The following is a 19,649-nucleotide window of genomic DNA, read 5'->3' on the forward strand; positions in this document are numbered from 1 at the left end:
GTTCAGCGACATTGTACTGTATGTCTACACACACAAGCGCTTGACCTTTCACCTATATATCACTATCAGCCTGTAATGCACCAATATATTTGGCCCAAAAAATTTGATTTTAGCACAGAAGTGGAATTCCATTTTAAGATTGTCACATTTATCTTCGACCTTTGAAAAAAGATAACGCAGAATCGATCATCGTTGTTTTGAAAATCATGATGATGATGATGATGATGATGGCAAGTGCTGTTTTTGGTCAGATGTTTTGTTATAATTCTTCTATAAGAGGCCTATTGTGAGCAATGAGCATATAGGTTTTCTAAGGAGAGTAAGTGGGTGTGGCTCTATTGAAATGTCTCAAGGTGAGAGTCCAAAGCACAAGAGTCAGTAAGCACAATAGAGTCTCAGTGCAGGCCGTGCCAGACGTTTGTCTGTGTTGGGAATTTCACCGTGGTTCAACAGAGCAGCTATTTTGTCTCTGCCAATACAACCATCTGCTGCTGTTGTTGCATGTCACTGCTGCACACGGCTGTTTTGAGTGTAGGTGTCTGATGGCTGGGATGTCTCTGGCTACATATTCCAGACATCCCACCCGATTTGTAGAAATGTGTAGGCCTAGTAGTAGGCTAGTAGCCTACACATTGTTTGTTTCTACAAATCTGTTGTACTAGTGTAAATTGAAGGAGCATTATCAGGCTTGGGAAGTAACTGATTACATGATGTAATCCAGTTACTGTAATCAGGATACCAAAAAAAAGAGAACTGTAATCCCTTACAGTTACAGAAGAAATATGTAACCAAGATTACAGTTACATTTAGTAAAAAAAAAAAAAAAAAAAAAGATTACTAGCAGCCAGGAATACAATTTAAAATACATTTATTGTATATTTCTATTGTATATTGTTATTTATTCAAGTGGCGCCCCTGGAGAAAAAAGACACTTGGCTCTTAAAAAGGACCAGTGCACCCAAAAAATTAATGACTAGAAACCAGATAATAGCGCATTGTAATAGATGAAGACGGAAATATTACTGTTATTGTGTTATTATTCATGAGAAACAGGTGAGGTGACACTAGATAGATTAGCTGGGAAAAGCCTGCTGTAACCAACACGTAAAGTATTACAGAGCTGTGTTTTGGGGAAAGATTCCTCCTGAGGAGCATGCCACCAGACTCCAGTAGTCAAATGCAGGAAATTTGTCCAAAAGTAATCCAAAACTAACGCAAAGTAATCGGTTACATTACTTTTATATGGTGATACTTGGATTACGTTTCTGATTACAATTTTTAACATGTAATTAGCAATTGTATTTGTATCGGATTACATTTCTAAAGTAACCCTCCCATGCCTGAGCATGATCTTATCTCTCCTCTCTCTTTTGGTCTGTCAGTGCATAAAGAGAGTAGGCTTCATATCACATAGACCTACAGTAGCCTACTTATCTCTGTGCTTAAACGTCAACCAGCAGTATTGATGGGGGCGGTGCATACGTGTTTGCAAGTGTTTACTGTATCATATGTGGGGGAAGAGACTTGGGACTTTTTACATGCTGAAGTAAGTGTGTGTGTGTGTGTGTGTGTGTGTGTGTGTGTGTGTGTGTGTGTGTGTGTGTGTGTGTGTGTGTGTGTGTGTGTGTGTGTGTGTGTGTGTGTGTGTGTGTGTGTGTGTGTGTGTGTGTGTGTGTGTGTGTGAGAGAATGAGAGAGAGAGAGGGGGGGGGGAGTTAACGCTGAGCCATGCAACCAAAGACACCCCTGGTGACAAAATTGCCCAACAACACACCCCCATATCTTTCTCTATCAGTGCTCTCTCTCTCTCTCTCTCTCTCTCTCTCTCTCTCTCTCTCTCTCTCTCACACACACACACACACACACACACACACACACAGGGCCGTTGATTGGTTCACACGGTGACATTTATCCATCCCGCACATTTGGTGTGTGTGTGTCTGTGTGTGTGTGTGTGTGTGTGTGTGTGGCCTATGCAATGCATGCAGTATAATACGTTTACACTAACATAAATGTAGCAGAAATTCTGATCCTATGTACCAGCATCATGTGTACATGTATGAGCAGAAAGAAGGCTGTGTGTGTGTGTGTGTGTGTGTGTGTGTGTAACTGACATGTCAGTAGAGAGATACGTGTAGCCAGGTAACCCTCTGTTTGTCCGTGTGAGCAGGTGACCCTGGTCCTCGTCCCCATGGCTCCTTTCTTGAGGATCGCCTTCAACTCCTACGACCTGGGCGTCCTGCCCCCCTCAGTCGACTCCCCCTTCTGTGCCATCAAGATGAAGGAAGCTCTGACTACTGGTGAGAAACTCAGTGACAGACAGCCTACAGCAAAATGCAACGGTTAACCAGAAACTCAGTGACAGACATCCTACAGCAAAATGCAACAATGGTTAACCAGCCTTTTACAGAAGTGGTGCTTTGCTACATAGGCAGGCTTGCCATGGTATATTAGCAAATCTGTCATTTCCTTCCCATTTCCCCAAACCTTTCTCCCCCCTTCTCTATGGTTTCCTAGAGCGGGGTAAGACCCTGGTGCAGCGTAAACCCACCATGTACCCGGCCTGGAAGGCCAGTTTTGATGCCCACATCTATGAGGGCCGTGTGCTCCAGGTGATGCTGATGAAGACGGCGGAGGAGCCTCTGGCTGAGGTCACTGTTGGTGTGTCCGTCCTCGCCGAACGCTGCAAGAAAGCCAACGGGCGCGCTGAATTCTGGGTAGGACATCAGAGCTCGGCCAATAGTGACACAGGAAGGAGTCCTAAAACCAGGAAGTTAGCATCGCCTGGTTCCCTCGTTTGGGAGTCAATGGGGTTTTTGTATGGGGATTTTGGTGATATGCATGAAATAAGGTCTGTGTTAGGACAAAGAGGGCGGGAGTGAGAGTAGAGGGACAGAATGTAGGGAAACAGTGGATTGATAAATCCAGAAGGAGGCGGTAATGCAACATAAAGGATGCCAACTGCCATAAAACACCACAGAAGAAGAAGAAGAAGGCAATCACTTTAATTTATGCTTAAAAATTCAGAAACGTGGTGTTCATTTGTTAAGATTATCTTGATGTAACCTGACACTGCCAAATGCTTTTGATTATTTGTCGTGTGATCTGATTTCATGATTTCATGCGAATCCAGCTGCCTTGCGAGGTTAATCTTGATGAACACAAAGGTCTCACTTTCATAAACTTTTGTTAACCACGGACCTGATTTCATAACCTGACGCTGCCAGATGGACGGTATAGCTCCACATAGGTTTCACTAAACCAGTCGATCTGGGTTTGAAGTCACCAGACCCGCTGACGGAGGCGGGCACTTTGTCCAAGCTACTTGGCAGGTGATTGGATGACCCATCTGTCTATCACCGCTGGTGGGTGTTAACTTCAACCAATCAGATCGCGGAAGGTGCCTGTGGATGATCTCCGTGGTATTCATTGATTGAGTCCTCGCGGTCGTAAAGTCACCTTCGAAGCATTTAGTTAGATTATAACGAACTAGTTGTGTGGCTTAGCCTTCCCAAATGTTGAGGGTCGTTTTTTAGAATTTAATACATAGAATTGGGAACATTACATTCAATTTCATTCAGACTGCCTGTCACTTCCGCGATGTTGACGAGTGAAAAGAACTACAAAGACCATGTACCCACTACTTGCCCAGACGAGCCTGCCCGCCTACGGCCGCCGCTGATTCGTCGGCCCGGCATGGCTCGACCAATCATCTTAAACTGCCTGTGCGGGTCCAGACCGTCACGGAGAACCAAATGAAATGTGAGTTCACGTGACGGGCGGTTTACCAGGCTACTGATTTCAGGCATCTATCCAAAATCCTCATTCAAAAACCCCATTGGCTTTGAGACGAGGGAATCCAGCGCAATGCTAACTTCTGGGTTGGCCTACAAAAATATGTCATCTCTGCGCTACTCTATATCTCAGGCGCTAGTGTGCAACTGTGTGTGTGTGTGTGTGTGTGTGTGTGTGTGTGTGTGTGTGTGTGTGTGCAACTGTGTGTGTGTGTGTGTGTGTGTGTGTTCAGGTGGATCTCCAGCCTTCTGGCAAAGTGATGATGGCAGTGCAATACTTCCTGGAGGGAGCTGATACAGGTGAAAGGCAATGATGGAAACGTTCTCTACTTTCTTCTGTGCTCAGCCTTCATTTTGTGAACTTTGTCTGTAATCTAGATCCTTTTCAACAGATATCTGTCTGCTCTCAGTTTCCTCTGCTTGACACTGGTTGTGTAGTCAAAAGAGTATAGAGAGCCAAAGTCACGCCCACTTCCGGGTTACGCATACGCACCAAGAAATTTCATCCACCATTTATTTTCCCATAGACATTTTGTAAAATGCTTGTAAAAATAGTTTTACTTAGTCAAACTAAACGATTCAGTTATCTTTAGAAACAAGAGCGATCATAGAACATTTCACTTGGACAGAAATGTAAAAAAAACAAACAAGCAATGTCGATGTTTTTTTAACGTTTTTTTATAAGCATTTTACGAAATGTTTATGGGAAAATAAATGGTGAATGAAATCTCTTGGTGCGCATGCTGAAGCAGGAAGTGATATCGACCATGGCTCTTTATAGTTGAGACTGAGAATGGGTGAAAAGTACGAGCATGGGGAGTATGACTCGCCTAATAGCACAGACACACACTGACTACACGACGGTCCAAGTCGTCAGATGGCTGTTCTGTTCAGATGACACAACTTGCTGTCTTGTGATCGGGAGTCTTGAAGTCGTTATGCTTTTCACACTATATGACTGAGCGGCGACAGGATGTCACACGTTACAAGATATTTCACCAGCTCCAGTGTGTGTGACTGAGTAAGAAAGCAGCCGTTCGCCTGATAAATCCTTGTGTTTAGCAGTGCAGCATAACTATAAATATATATATATATATATATATATATATATATATATATATATATATATATATATATATATATATATATCTATATTAAACAGGACAGAGGAAACTCTCCAGTGGAAACAGAATTAAATGTTTAGCTTTTGAAAAAAAAAAATTGAGACAGACAGGGATCTGTTACAGATGACAGTAGACCGTGTCTGCTTCCCCCGGTGTCTTGCGCTCTCATTGGCTGTAGCATGTTGATGGCTCTCCCGACATGGGCATCTGTGACTCATCGGCGAGCCCTTGGATCGTGTCTTTGAACAGTTCACTCATAGCAATCAAGCGCCGATTTGCAAATGCCCAGCCAACGGTGATTTGCCTTTAGCACTTATCAAAAGCCATGTCAATCTTATCTTTTAGCTCTACAGCCAATGTCCAATTTGTCCAATTTGTCTGATTTTCATTCTTTTTTTCTCTCAACCCCTCTCCCACCCTGTAAAACACTCAGCCAACCCTGTCCTGCCACGTAACGTAGTCAGTGTTGTGTCTTGCTAATCTAATCTCATCACTTACAGGCATTCACATGAGCCATTCCAACAGAGTCCATGTAGAGTCTCATTAGGGCCATTAGGTTGTGACTTGTACCAAAATGACCTTTAATTCCCCCCTCCAGCGCTGTGGGATGACCCATCTGTCTCTCTCTGTGTATCTGCTAGAGGGTAAGCAGGCTGTGAAGGAGGAAGAGGCCCCCACCATCAACCGCAGACGAGGGGCCATCAAGCAGGCCAAGATCCACTTCATAAAGAACCACGAGTTCATCGCCACCTTCTTCAGACAGCCCACCTTCTGCTCTGTGTGCAGGGAGTTTGTCTGGTCAGTGCAGCCGGCCCCCCACCTCTGCAAACAAAACTCCACAGCCACAAATGGGAAAAGCATAAACCATTAATCTAATGCACTAGAGCAGTGGTTCTCAACATGGGGGTCGGGACCTCCCAGGGGGTCGCGAGATTATTTTGGGTGGTCACGGGATGGTTGTAAAAAAGAAAATAAAAAAGATTTTCCTCCATTAATGATTAAATCTCCCATACCAATGATTTAATGTATTATAAAGTTATATAAACTATAATAATGATTTCAGTGAGTGAGAGAAATCAGTGTGTGAATGTGTGCGCATTGTCGTTGGGTTGGGTAGTGGCGAGAGGGGGGTTCGCGAACCGCAGCCTAAGATCTTTGGGGGTCGTGGCTCAAAAAGGTTGAGAACCACTGCACTCGAGCACTGGAGAGGTCTCCAAATAAATCACATTTAGACACTTCTGCTGTTGTAAATCTGGCAGTATTTAGACCCACTGAGTTGGTGTTTTTCCATGGCCCTGTTAGTGTGTGATGTCATTGATGACATTATTCTAGCACATTGGCTCCCAAACTGTGGTTGTTGTCTGCGGGGTGCGGTGGTCCGCCAGAGAATTGCATTGCATGTTATTATTATTTATTTTTTTACAGACAACAGTTTTTATGTACACATTAACCCTGAGGAGTAGTTGGCTTGGGCCGATTTTCAGAAATATCGCGATATTCGGGAAATATCACACTTTTGAAGATTTACTTTCAGAGGCTGTAGCGGGCTCAGTTTTAAAGCCAGAGTGAAGTTTCTGATATCATATGACACTATAAGACCGAAGTCAGCGATTGGTACCAACCATGCTAGCTTGTCAGGAAGGTAGCTAAATAACACTTCAAAGTTAGGCTAAATTTTGACGAGGGATTTTTTTTTTTTCAAAGGGGTCCTCTTTTTCACAGCCTAATGTTGGTAGGTGCGTGCGTGTGCGTGCGTGTGTGTGTGTGTGTGTGTGTGTGTGTGTGTGTGTGTGTGTGTGTGTGTGTGTGTGTGTGTGTGTGTGCGTGTGTGTGTGTGTGTGTGTCTGTTTCAAAACCAGTAGCCTGATGTTGTTTGTGTTTTTGTGTTTTTGTTTTCTTTGGGGGGAGGGGGGATTTGGTATGTGCAGTGGAAGTGGTCCCTGGGAAATTTGGTTTGGTACATAGTGGTACTAGAAACTACCCACAAAACCAACTGTCCATTTAAATTGTAAGCACTATCTATGGAAACGATTATGTTCCACATCCTTTAATGGCTGATAAACACTAGTCCTACTTCTACTTTGAAGCCCACTCTGGTCTCAGGGGAGAGGAAGTTAAGAAACACACATATCTCTACTGCGGATGCAAATTATCACTGACAAATGATTCATCAGTGAACCATTCATTCACACTGTCGTCATTATTAACAGCTGTCAATATTTAACTGATCAATGAATGATCAAGTGATTCACTCATGTTGCTCTGTCTCCCACAGGGGCCTCAACAAGCAAGGCTATAAATGCAGACGTAAGTGTTCAGTAACATTCTAAAATCACACTGTGCTTTGTACAATAGCTGACAATACTGGCATACTGGTATAAAATATATACATAAAGAAAGTGTATTCACCCTTGATTTGAAATATTTCTTTTCACTCGACTGTTTTGTTACCTGGGGCAATGCATACCATGTGCTGCTCACCTGCTGGATCACATTTGACAGTCCTCTTTCATCTGAACTCTTTCTCAGAATGCAATGCAGCCATCCATAAGAAGTGCATTGACAAAATCATTGGAAGATGTACCGGTACAGCTGCCAACAGTCGGGACACTGTGGTACGTAACACTAGTTCGATTTTTTCCCTATACATCTACTATGATGTATATAATGTCTCCAAATGTCATGTCGATGTTTGGCTTCTTTCACACTGGCTTTTTCTATTCCAGTGACTTATAGCGTATCTCTCTCTAACAGAGTCTAATGGAAAGGTAGACACCGGGTTCAGCAGCCAATAAGATGTATGTAGTTACTCTCAGTGACCATCAATATTCATTGATAATGACGATCAAAGGCCAGATCATCCAGATAACAGTTCAAGCACACATACGCACCTGAATGGTGGATGGAGTAGGGAGCTTAGTGGGTGTGGTACTGACCTTATTTAAGAGAAGCATCCTAAATCAGGTCAGACTAGAGGCAGACCTGTGAAGAAACAAGGAACTTTGGATCCATTAGCTTGGCCTCTTCTGGGACAGTATCAGTTGTGAGAGGGAAGAGAGGAAGACAGTAAAAAAGAAAGATGCGTCAGATGCGCAGGGCTATGAAGTGGCGCAGGCCACTTATTGTGCTCCCTCTGCCACCGGTCCTTCTTGGAGGTGATGAGTCCTGGGAGATCATGAGTCTTGGAGGTGATGAGTCTTTCTTGGAGGTGATGAGTCTTGGAGGTGACGAGTCCCCGCATTTGTCCCCGCAGTTCCAGAAGGAGCGCTTTAAAATCGACATGCCGCACCGCTTCAAGAACAACAACTACATGAGCCCCACCTTCTGTGACCACTGTGGAAGTCTGCTGTGGGGTCTGGTCAAACAAGGCCTCAAGTGTGAAGGTAAGGATGTGCGGCAGGGCTTGAGTTAGTTCATGTTGGAGTGGTGGGTGAGTGAGAGGGTTCTTGTGTCTGTAAAGCCCATGGCACACCAATCAAACATTCTCATGTTTGATTAATGATTGGTGTGCCACGGACAAACAAGGTTTGAGCATGTCAAATCTGACCAAACATCTCCAAACAATTCCAAACAAGGACAGACGGCCATGGAACACCAAACAAACATCTGTGTTCATCTGGTGGCTTAACAGTTTTTTGCCATGGGCTTAACATAATTGGGCTTTTTTTCAGATTGTGCCATGAATGTCCATCACAAGTGTCAGGACAAAGTAGCCAACCTTTGTGGAATCAACCAGAAACTACTAGCTGAAGCACTTACACAAGTCAGCCAGGTGAGTTGCTGTAAAGGCCCAGACACGCCACACCAACATCAAAGAACTGTTGTCTGTTGCCAACTGTTGAGTCATCTCACATCGCCTGTGTCAGGGCTAAAAAGTTGCTCTTGAACACACCGCAGGCTACAGCCGACGGTCAACTAGCACGTACTGTACGTTCTGCGCCGGCGTGAGACCTAGGACTGTGCATATTCAAACCTTTGTTATAAATACACAACACGCAGACGACACACATACAAACACAAAACAAACAAAGCGGTGTTTGCCTACCATTTTCACACCACTCTCGCTTACTCTCGTTTCCTAATCGAGAATATGTCTGATAGAAAGTTGCAAATGGCACTGGCGTTGTCAGTCCTTGCCTGGTCTGTTGCTTGTGGAAGAGGAGGAGGAGGAGGAGGAGGCGAAAAAACTGCACCAAATGGGTACAGCGACAGGCTCAAGGTGCTTTCACCAAGGCCACGTCGCTGTGAAAGTATTTGTGTATTGGAATGATCAGATGAGATTTTATTTGTATTTATTTATTTGAGGGACAATGCACATTAATGAACATGACTGTAGATGAGCCAGTGTTAGCCAGATGGCTAATTTTCAACTGCTGTCCCTTGGAACTCCAGTTAGAGTTGCCAGTGCCTCACACACACTGAAGAGAATTAAACCTACATGTCTTTGATGGTGGGAGGAGGAAACCCACATGGGGAGAACATGCACGCTGAACACAAAGGACCTGGGACAGACCAGGGTTGGAAGGAGCAGGACCTTCTTGCTGTGAGGCAGCAGCACTACCCACTGAGCCACCCTGCCGTGCAATGAGCAGAATGTTTTGTGCATCCAGCTGAGCAGCCAATCAGAGTGATGTCTCTCACAGAGGGCCCGGCGGCCATTCAATCTTCTGAATCGGCTGGAAAAGCCGCCAACAAAGCCGACTAGTGCGCAAAGACGAGGGTGACAGACGCTCAGCGATGAGCCGATGTTGAGCGTCTGCTTGGTGTGTCTGGCACCTAAGCTGTAACAATGTTTCCGCGGCTCCTTTAAGTCTTAAAAAGTCTCAAATCCAATCATCTGAATTGTAGGCCTTAAATGGATAGTTCACAAGTCTAGCCCTATTTGCTACTTACCGATGATGATGATGATGTTGTATTTGTCACAACAGAACATGTATTTATGTCATAGTCATGTGTCATTCTGAAACAGAGTAAGGCAATAGTAAACATGTCGTCCCACACAAGTGATGAAGTCCCCATCCAGGCCTATGTGCACGCACACACCTTGACTTGTTCAGTGTGACACCTGACCCACATGTAGTTGTATGGCAGTGGGAACCTGAGCTTCCTATCATGGTGTGTTTAAGGACAAGAAGCTGGCCTGTTGTGGCGCTCCCAGTTGCCCTTGTTCTCCCTTTTACAGACTTCTGGTTCAAAGCCTGCAGTGTTTAGTGTGAGTCAAACAGTCGAAGAGCACAACTCGTTAGCTGGGACCACTGTAACTACACTCATGTTTTATTGAAATTACAGAATCAGACCAAAACATATGTATTGGCATCATTGTTGGGGGGTCGTTACTCAAAAAAGTAATATAGTACACATTACACATTACTTTAAAAAAAGCAATGCCTTACTTAATTACTCCCTGGAGAAAGTAAATGGTTGCGCTTCTCGTTACATTACTTTTGCGTTACTCCTCAGTCCTCAACATTGCCTGAGATCCATTGTCACGTAATTGCCAGTTAACAATATAACATTAAACCATATATGCCCATATATCAGCACAAATCCCTATCGTAATAAGGAGGACATACACAAGATCTGACTCCTCCCCGTCCCTCCAGCCCATCCAATCTAGTTGTGTTGCGTAATCGAGTGCATGAAAAAGCACCACACGTTTGATGTTTTTTCCCCCCATAATCCTGCAGATTCAATCCTGATCCTGCTGATAATTGAAGAATTTATGTAATGCAATTAATGCCATAAGTGTTTGAATAGTAACTGTAATTAGATTACTGTATTTAGGGACTGTAATGCCTTACACTACTCCTTACAGACAAATGTAATGTGATTATAGTAATGTGTTACTTTGTAAATGCGTTACCCCCTCCACTGATTGGCATTGGTTACACCTCACCTCGATGATACTATAGCTGCTTTCCGTGTTCAATCTTTTCGTTGTAGCTTCCCGTCTTGCACTTGTGTGCTTATTTCTTCTGTTTCTTTCTCTTTTATCCATCAGAAATCATCCACTCGCCGCTCAGATCCAATCCTGCCTGATGATCCTGATGTTGGAATCTATAATGAGGTTAACAAGAACGCTGGTCTGGATGCCAATGGTCAGTATGTGTGTTTTTCTGTGTGTCGTGTATGCGGGGTGCATGTGAGTGCATCATAGGTTCTATGCTGTTAATTATGTCTGCAGAAAAATATGTCTAAATGACATGTTTTAGATGGTTATTGGTGGTAATTGTTTTGTCCGTTAGATGGGGGTCCCTACGGCAGATTATGGGAGGGGCCCACTCCCCGGCCCGCGTCCCGCCTCACCCATCTGACCCGCATCAACGTGGACAACTTCGTCTTCCAGAAGGTCCTGGGAAAGGGCAGCTTTGGCAAGGTACACTGCAAAATGTCAGTGTTGATTTGACTCTTTTGAGAGTGTTACAAATCCACCCATGGCAGTGTTTGTCTAAGTCCACACACCTCTCAGAGTTAACGTAACACTGTTAGATCGTTTTGAACAGCTGCCCCAGAGATATATCAGATTTGTGAGTGAACAAAATAACACTCTAATCAACACTTGTCAGCTCCAAATAATTGTCACAGAACCGGAAACTAGAGTCTGCAGACTGCAATGTGTATTAATTTATATTAGTATTATATACATTTCAAAGCTTTGCACCTTTCATCAGACACAAGCCAAGTGAAGTACAGATATTAATCATGTCTTCCCTGCAAATTAATGCAAGTAATTATTCTCTTCTGTTCTCCTCTCCTCTCCTCTCTTCTCTTCTCCTCTCCTCTCCTCTCCTCTCCTCTCCTCTCCTCTCCTCTCCTCTCCTCTCCTCTCCTCTCCTCTCAGGTTCTCCTGGCAGAGTTGAAGGGTCGTGGAGAATACTTTGCAGTGAAGGCTCTGAAGAAAGACGTGGTGCTGATGGATGACGATGTGGAGTGCACCATGGTAGAGAAGAGAGTCTTGGCCCTGGCCTGGGACAACCCCTTCCTAACACACCTTTACTCCACGTTCCAGACCAAGGTAGCCCTTCTCCTCTTGGATAACGATCTTGCCTATAGCTAATGATACCTGATCATTTGATTATTAAACATGATTTTGCTTACATATTGTGATATATATTTATATTGAAAAAGGTGTTTATGATTATTATTATATTGATTTCAACCGTATCGCCCAGCCCCAGTTTGTTCTGTTCTGTCTCTTCTCTCTCTCCCTTCTTTCCCCCTTCTCCCCTGCCCCCTCCCATCTCTCCCCCTCTCTTTCTAATATAGGATTGCTCAGTCCTGTTTATTGATAGTGCTTACCTAGACTTAGCTACACCCATTCTCTGTAAAGCCCTCTGAGACATGCTTGTGAATTAGGGCTATACAAATAAACGTGACTTGGCTTGACGTGACTAATTGGTTACACCTCACCGCTCAACAGCGTTCCTTGAGATAATGTCCTCAACACTGACTGTGAAACTTGTCCACAGGAGCATCTGTTCTTTGTGATGGAGTATCTGAACGGAGGAGACCTGATGTTTCATATTCAAGAGAAAGGACGCTTTGAGCTCTACAGAGCCACGTGAGGACCACCTGTCATGCAGATACACATGGCAAATAAAAACACACACACACACACACACACACACACACACACACACACACACAGACTGCTATCATTACTCCACCCTCACATGCTCATGTAGCGGCACACACACACACACACACACACACACACACACACACACACACACACACACACACACACACACACACACACACACACACACACACACACACACACACATACACACACACCCTGCATATTACTACATACATAATAGCCTGTGTTTATACTTGCTCACTCTCACTCTGGCTCTCTTCCTGTTATGTTTTTTTTTGTTTTTTTTTTACAGAATAGAGCTCAACAGTGACCGCCCACTTTTTCACAGCTCCAGGAAGCTTCCGGAAGTGATTTCCCCATTCATTTCTCCGGAGACGTTTCGGAAAATACTTATATAAAGAGTTTTAAATCTGGAACCACGCCAACCAGCTATGAGATGAATCGTGAGGGACCATAAAACATTGTAACATGATAACCATCTGGGAACCCCCTCGGGAAACCGTTTCAAGGGCTAGGCACTTAAAAACAACAACCTGGCAGGTGATTGGATGAACCATCTGTCTATCACGTCTATCACAGGCTCGCTTCTCACTGTCGTCACACCTAAAACCCGCCCGTAGCTGCCTCTGGACACCGATTGGTCCGAACCACTGGTGGTTCACATTCAAACTAATAGATTGGAGCGTGGCAAGATGTATTTATGGTGTGATCATGATCTTGTGATCTCGTGATCTCGCATGAATCCAGCTTCCTCGAAATTCATCTCATAGCTGGTTGGTTGGCTTAAAACTCCTCCTTACATAAGAATTTTACGAAATGTCTATGGAGAAAATGAATGGGGAATTCACTTCCTGGAACCGGAGCTGCGAAAAAGTGGGCGATCACTGTTGAGCATTATATACTGTACCCTGATGGATTGTGGTGTCCATTAACTGCTGCTCACAAGTAGTCCTTGTAAGGAGTGAGCAGCCCTTAGAGTGTGAGTGTGTGTGTGTGTGTGTGTGTGTGTGTGTGTGTGTGTGTGTGTGTGTGTGTGTGTGTGTGTGTGTGTGTGTGTGTTTATGGAGAGGGAGGGGGTGTATACCACCCACATCTCTATTCATTACTCACTGGGAATCCTTCCAGCTGAAACTATTTTTTGCTCTGGCTTTATTTGAGAGTGCTAATCTGTTATATATTGGTAAAAAAAAAAGTGTGTTCCAGCACATTTCAGCTGTGCTGCTACCAGCTGAAAGGAATCCAAATTGTCACATTTCCGGGGTTTACAGACCTCACAGAGTACTGTATCATGAAGCAGGTTTCTTAGCAGGTGCTCTGAGACACAAATTGTGTCTAAAAAAAGGTTCAAGATGTGATGTGGTGTTTTGGAACACAATCCAAATCTGTGCTTTGAAGCTGATCCACAACATTAAAAATACTTTTCTTTCCGAAGCATCTTTGCACTAAATTATGCTTCATCCTCCCTGAAACGGGGTTTTACCATGTTATGTGCTTAGCGTTGGGAATCAAAAGTCACAAATTCATGGCAGAAGTGGCATTAGTGACTAGTCAACTAAAGTACATTTGTAAATAAAAAGAGAAATTGCACAAACTGTTACATGTTAGTTTAAATAACTAGGCATCTCGCACGCTACACGCGCTTGATTCCTAGGCTCGCCGGCTACACGGGCTCGCCCCCCCTGCGCTCGTCGAGCTGGCCCATCAGCTCACCTACGCAGCTCGGCCGCTGTGCGGCCTTGCCCGTCCTGCAGTTCGACCGCTGTGCAGGCTCACTTGCTCTAATGACATCACTGACAATGTCACACAACTTTTATGACATCACTGATGACATCATCAGTGATTTATGACATGAATGATGACATCATCAGTGATGTCATTATGACATCATCAGTGGGACAAAAATTGAAACAGAGAACAGAGATTGCCCCTTTTAGATAGAGAGCCAAAGTCACACCCACCTCCGGTTTAGGTATACGCACCAGAGCCATTCATCCGCCATTCCTTTTTCCATCTACATTCCGTAAAATGCGTATACATTTTTTTTAACTTGTTCAAACCATTCAGCTTTCAGCCATTCAGCTATATTTGGAATCACAAGAGACCATATAGAGCATTTCACTCTGATCAAAACTTCTTTAAAAAACATACCGGTAATTAAAAAATTAATTGTAATCCGCTTTCTTTTTTGTGAAATGTTCTCATGATTCCAAATATAGCTGAATCGCTTGGTTTGATTGACCAAGTGAAACTATTTGTATACGCATTTTAGGAAATGTAGATGAAAAAAGAATGACGGACAGATGGCTCTGGTGTGTATGCATAAGGTGGGCGTGCCTTTGGCTCTCTATAGATATGAACCAGGAAACACTTGCAGATAAGTTAGTTTGGTTTGATGTCAGATAGTAGAGGAAAGAGACCAGAAAGCATGTATGAGTTTGACATGTGATTTTTGACAGTCAAAAACTGTTGTACCATCTTTCTTTCCAAATTATAACTTAATCCTGGTGTCATCAAACCTCATAAAACCCTGTTATAGAACCTAATCAACAGAAAGTAAAACTCTGATTTGCAAATTCAAAAGTTTTCAATAGGTGGGCTGGCTTCCTGTTTCAGTATCAACACACCTACATTATTTTCCTTATAAACCCCAGTTTCTAAGGAAGCTGGTTTGTACTGATTTCTCGGTTTCAAAACTCAGTAGTGGTGCTTAAAGACACACTCCTAATATTGTAGTCTGACATGAGCTCTTCTGTACTTAAACGGGCAGTTGTTTAGCGGCGTCTTGAGCACATGGAGATGACAAGAGTGATTCTCTTCTTTACACACACTGTGGACACCCGACCCTATGTTGGCTTGCCCTAAAATCCTCCTCACTCAGCGACTGCGTGTACAGTACAGTCTGGATGGATAAGTTACCCTGAGGGAGCGAGAAAGAAAGAGCGAATAATGACATTTTCTCCCACTGCGTTAATCATTACCCAAAGCTGTCATAGTGGAATGGAAAGTATCTCCTGGGTTCAGTTATGCAATACTGAGTTTCCACTGGCGTCTTTATCAGCTCCAAAGGCCTCCCACCTGTTGACCCAGTGCCATAGATAGGCTGGTCCATTTCCTCTAAGTCTCTACACAGCACAGCCCATTTACAAACCCCCCACTTACAGCTCAAGTACCAAGACCTCCTTTGAAATGGGCCCTTGTTGTAATAGTGTTGTTTGTAGAGCATTGCCGCTGACTGGTGTTATGACAGCTTTATTACAAAGCAATAGACCCTTCTCACGGGGGCCATTTTGTGTCGAAAAGGCAGGGTAAACACAGGTGCAAGCAAAACACTAATGAGGGTTTCCAACTTCCGTGATTGGAATTTGGAAACCCTCATTAGTGTTTTGCTTGCACCTGTGTTTATTCTGCCTTTTTGACACAAAATGGCCCCCGTGAAAAGGGTCTATTGCTTTGAGTGAGAGTTATTGAGTGGATATAACTCGACGTAGCCTATTTACTCCTCGTCAATTGGCCGTTCACAATGTGTTCGAGGGGCAGCGATTCTATCCGCTCCCGGGGCTCAATCTGTTTCACCTGACACAGATGACAAGGGAAGTGGCTCAGAGATGGAAGCGGGTCAGAGATAGAAGCGGGTCAGAGATAGGCTAATCCTCCGTACGGCGCCGGCTCTCGGGTTTCACATTATGAGAGCATTATTCACCTGTCTCCCTCTCCATACAAATGTGCTGCTCAATAATTCAGCTCGGCGCCTGACTGAGTCCGCGGCGACACCAGTGCTCGGCTGCCAACTCGGTAGTGAGATAGCTGCAGTGTGGCGGCTGTAGCTTTCCACCCAGCCCGTTGTTGTCTTGTTGTTGTTGTGACGAGCGGTTGCCACGTGTCCCTCCCTGACCCCCTTCTGTTTCCTTCTCTCTAGGTTCTACTCAGCTGAGATCATTTGTGGTCTTCAGTTCTTACATGCCAAAGGGATCATCTACAGGTCAGAGCCAAAATTGCGTATTTATATCTGGATGTACACGAGATGCACTTCAACAAAGACTGTGAGCTTGAAGTTAGACGGTTCTTTCTGGGTGGAGTGCTGTTCTGAGATATTGAGCTTCAAAGATTTGGCATCCCAACTGGCAAAACTCTTATGTACATTCTATCATTTATTAACCATTTAACCCCCCCAAAAACACTATACAATCAAAAAGTAATATTCCAAGATCATTATAGAACAGTTAGTTCCGGTCATTTAATTTGATCAGACAGGAGCTATTCAATGTGCCGATAGTATAACAGCACTGGGATGTTTTACGACACGTATCACTCCACTCTACAGCTGTTCTACTGATTGATTGATGACATTTATTGACTCATTTACACAGTACAAGTACAGGTACTGTGTGATACTGTACATATCACTCCACTTTACAGCTGTTCTACTGTATATAAACAGTTTATGTGTCGCTTGGCAATGCTTGGTAGTGGAATCCTGCGGGACTTGTTTTTGTTGGCAGAGATGAATAAAAGACTAAAATCATAATCTGTTGTCTCCAGTTACCATTATTAGTTGATAAACAGCATTGTTTATGTTTACTTAGCACTAACTTTTCCCCTAATTCTGCTTTGACTCTTGTTTCCAGAGACCTTAAGTTAGACAATGTGATGCTGGATCATGAGGGACACATAAAGATAGCCGACTTCGGCATGTGCAAGGAGAATGTGTTTGGAGAGAACCGGGCCACTACCTTCTGTGGCACTCCCGACTATATCGCTCCAGAGGTACAGTGCAGATACGCATTCTCTTGTTCCTGAGCGCTCTTTGAATTTGCAACCACTTATTATATCCCAAAGATCATTTATAATGTGATGATGATGTTGCCCCTCAGATCCTGCTGGGACAGAAGTACTCATTCTCAGTTGACTGGTGGTCATTTGGGGTGTTGCTGTACGAGATGCTGATTGGGCAGTCGCCGTTCCATGGCGATGATGAGGATGAGTTGTTTGAGTCCATCCGCATGGATACACCCCACTACCCTCGCTGGATCACCAAGGAGGCCAAGGACCTGATGGAGAGGGTCTGTACCACAGCCTTTTAATATGCCTTAGTATCCCTCCGTCTGGGTCACAGGATTTCTGTCACTGTCTGCACAAGAGGGAGCAAATCTCTTACCCTTATATTGTTTGTCTCCCTGCAGATGTTTGAGAGAGATCCCAGTCGCAGGCTAGGAATTGTGGGCAATATCCGTTCACACTCTTTCTTCAAGACCATTAACTGGCAAGCCTTGGAGATGAGGGAGGTGGAACCCCCCTTCAAACCCAAAGTGGTATGTTCCACACATGATTCGATCAGGATTAGACTGTGATCAATGCAAGATATGGATTAGTTGATGTGTGTGCATCTACTACATTCTGATGATCACCTCTTCTGTGTTATCATTTTGCTGAGATACTGTGTGTTTCTGGTCAATTACAGAAAGCACCCAACGATTGCAGCAACTTCGACCGGGAATTTCTCAGCGAGAAGCCCCGCCTCTCCCACAGCGATAAGAACTTCATAGACTCCATGGACCAGTCGGCTTTCGCTGGCTTTTCATTCATCAACCCCAAGATGGAGCACCTCCTGGAGAAGTGACGAGCAAGCCTTTTGACAGCTCCCAAAACTGCTCTCATGACAGTAACCCAGGGTTACACATCACTACTGTTTATGGGACAGTTCACTTAGATATACTGTACTTTCTGTCACATGATCAAACTTTCACACAAGTGAGCTGCTCCACGTTCAGTATTTGTGTGACCATTTTTAAGCACAAACAAACAGTCCTCCTGGGGTACGTGTAGAAATTAGTAAAAACTGTACATATTGGTATTATTGTGTTTGTGTGCATGCTATCTTGTCTAGATGTTAAAGGGGTAGTTCTGATTTGTGGAGCCCTAGCCCTATTTGCTACTCACCAATGATGATGTTGATTGGTAGATTCCTTTCTCAGCACAATCCATGCATGCTGTTCCTCATACTACTGTAGTTCCAGATAGTTAGCCACAAACCAATACAAGGTCAGTGGGGTCATGCTCCTGTCTGTGCAAGCTGACTGAGGCTCACTGAAATCCTTTGTGTGCACTGTGTGTGTGTGTGTGTGTGTGTGTGTGTGTGTGTGTGTGTGTGTGTGTGTGTGTGTGTGTGTGTGTGTGTGTGTGTGCACTGTGTATGAAAATATTGTGAGCCTCAGTCAGCTTGTACAGACAGGAGCGTGACCCTGTTGACCTTGTATTAGTTGGTGGCTAACTATCTGGAGCTAGTATGAGGAACAGCATGGAGTGTCATTGGTAAGTAGCAAAAAGGGTTTTTTCACAAATCAGAACTATCCCTTTAAGGCCTGTATGAATAATAACTATTAGGACGGGAGGTTGAAAATCCTACATTCCACTTGACGTCACAGCTACCACCCGCAGCCATGTTGTGCCCCTTTTGGTAAGTCCAGTCAACCCAACTGGGAATGCAAAGGTAAAGAAACCTACTGTATAGGCATACTGTACATTGTATAGGCCTACTCTAAGTGTAGATTGTGTGTGCGAATGAGCCGACTGCATGTTCTGAAATATCACACCAACAAACCCATCCATCTCTCAGTACTTGTAGCTTATCAATGAATGTTAACTAATTTTGAGAGGCCTGACTGAATTGCTGCCTCTGGTTAAATCATGTCTTACTGGCAGAGAAGAAGAACCAACGTGTTTGTGTGGTTGACTAAACTGCCATGTAAAGAAGAACAAAGTGAAACAGAGTAATAGCAGGTCTTTCTGCTGTGTCACAAGGTCCTGTCTGTAGATGGAGCAGGTCTTTCTGCTGTGTCACAAGGTTCTGTCTGTAGATGGGGGGGAATTGGGTGGAAAAGTGCAGTAATGTGTGACTGGGTAAACATGAGTGGGACTGGCTGAAATGCTGTATATAGATAATGTATGTATATTGTTGTAACATGTATATTGGTTCGCTAAGGATGTACTTTTTTTTACTGTCTCCATATTTTACATCTAATTAAAAAACCATCAACTCCCAAGTCTGCTGTCCTCAATAATTACATGAACATAGCATAAGCATAATAAGATCTCTTTTGATAAACAAAGCCCTCAGAAGGCACACACCTTT

The 19,649-nt window shown here is 44.0% G+C and overlaps 1 protein-coding gene across 2 annotated transcripts in view; it reads left to right on the top strand.

Annotated features, from left to right (window-relative positions):
• Positions 1–19,551, top strand: part of LOC310799451 (protein kinase C delta type-like) — a 22,869-nt gene extending 3,318 nt beyond the window's left edge. For both annotated transcript variants that reach the window (XM_083662034.1, XM_083662035.1), the window contains exons 2-18: positions 2,170–2,299; positions 2,517–2,716; positions 4,027–4,093; positions 5,559–5,715; positions 7,193–7,224; positions 7,447–7,532; positions 8,171–8,300; positions 8,589–8,689; positions 10,919–11,015; positions 11,163–11,293; positions 11,759–11,932; positions 12,387–12,478; positions 16,437–16,499; positions 17,146–17,284; positions 17,392–17,580; positions 17,701–17,829; positions 17,979–19,551. In XM_083662034.1, the coding sequence (XP_083518160.1) occupies positions 2,191–2,299; positions 2,517–2,716; positions 4,027–4,093; positions 5,559–5,715; positions 7,193–7,224; positions 7,447–7,532; positions 8,171–8,300; positions 8,589–8,689; positions 10,919–11,015; positions 11,163–11,293; positions 11,759–11,932; positions 12,387–12,478; positions 16,437–16,499; positions 17,146–17,284; positions 17,392–17,580; positions 17,701–17,829; positions 17,979–18,137 (2,055 nt within the window). In that variant the 5' untranslated portion in view covers positions 2,170–2,190 and the 3' untranslated portion in view covers positions 18,138–19,551. The remainder of the gene's footprint in view (positions 1–2,169; positions 2,300–2,516; positions 2,717–4,026; positions 4,094–5,558; positions 5,716–7,192; positions 7,225–7,446; positions 7,533–8,170; positions 8,301–8,588; positions 8,690–10,918; positions 11,016–11,162; positions 11,294–11,758; positions 11,933–12,386; positions 12,479–16,436; positions 16,500–17,145; positions 17,285–17,391; positions 17,581–17,700; positions 17,830–17,978) is intronic.
• The last annotated feature ends 98 nt before the right edge of the window (positions 19,552–19,649 follow it).

This window comes from Poromitra crassiceps (assembly GCF_964638095.1).
Source record: "Poromitra crassiceps genome assembly, chromosome: 27".
Taxonomy (NCBI): domain Eukaryota; kingdom Metazoa; phylum Chordata; class Actinopteri; order Beryciformes; family Melamphaidae; genus Poromitra; species Poromitra crassiceps.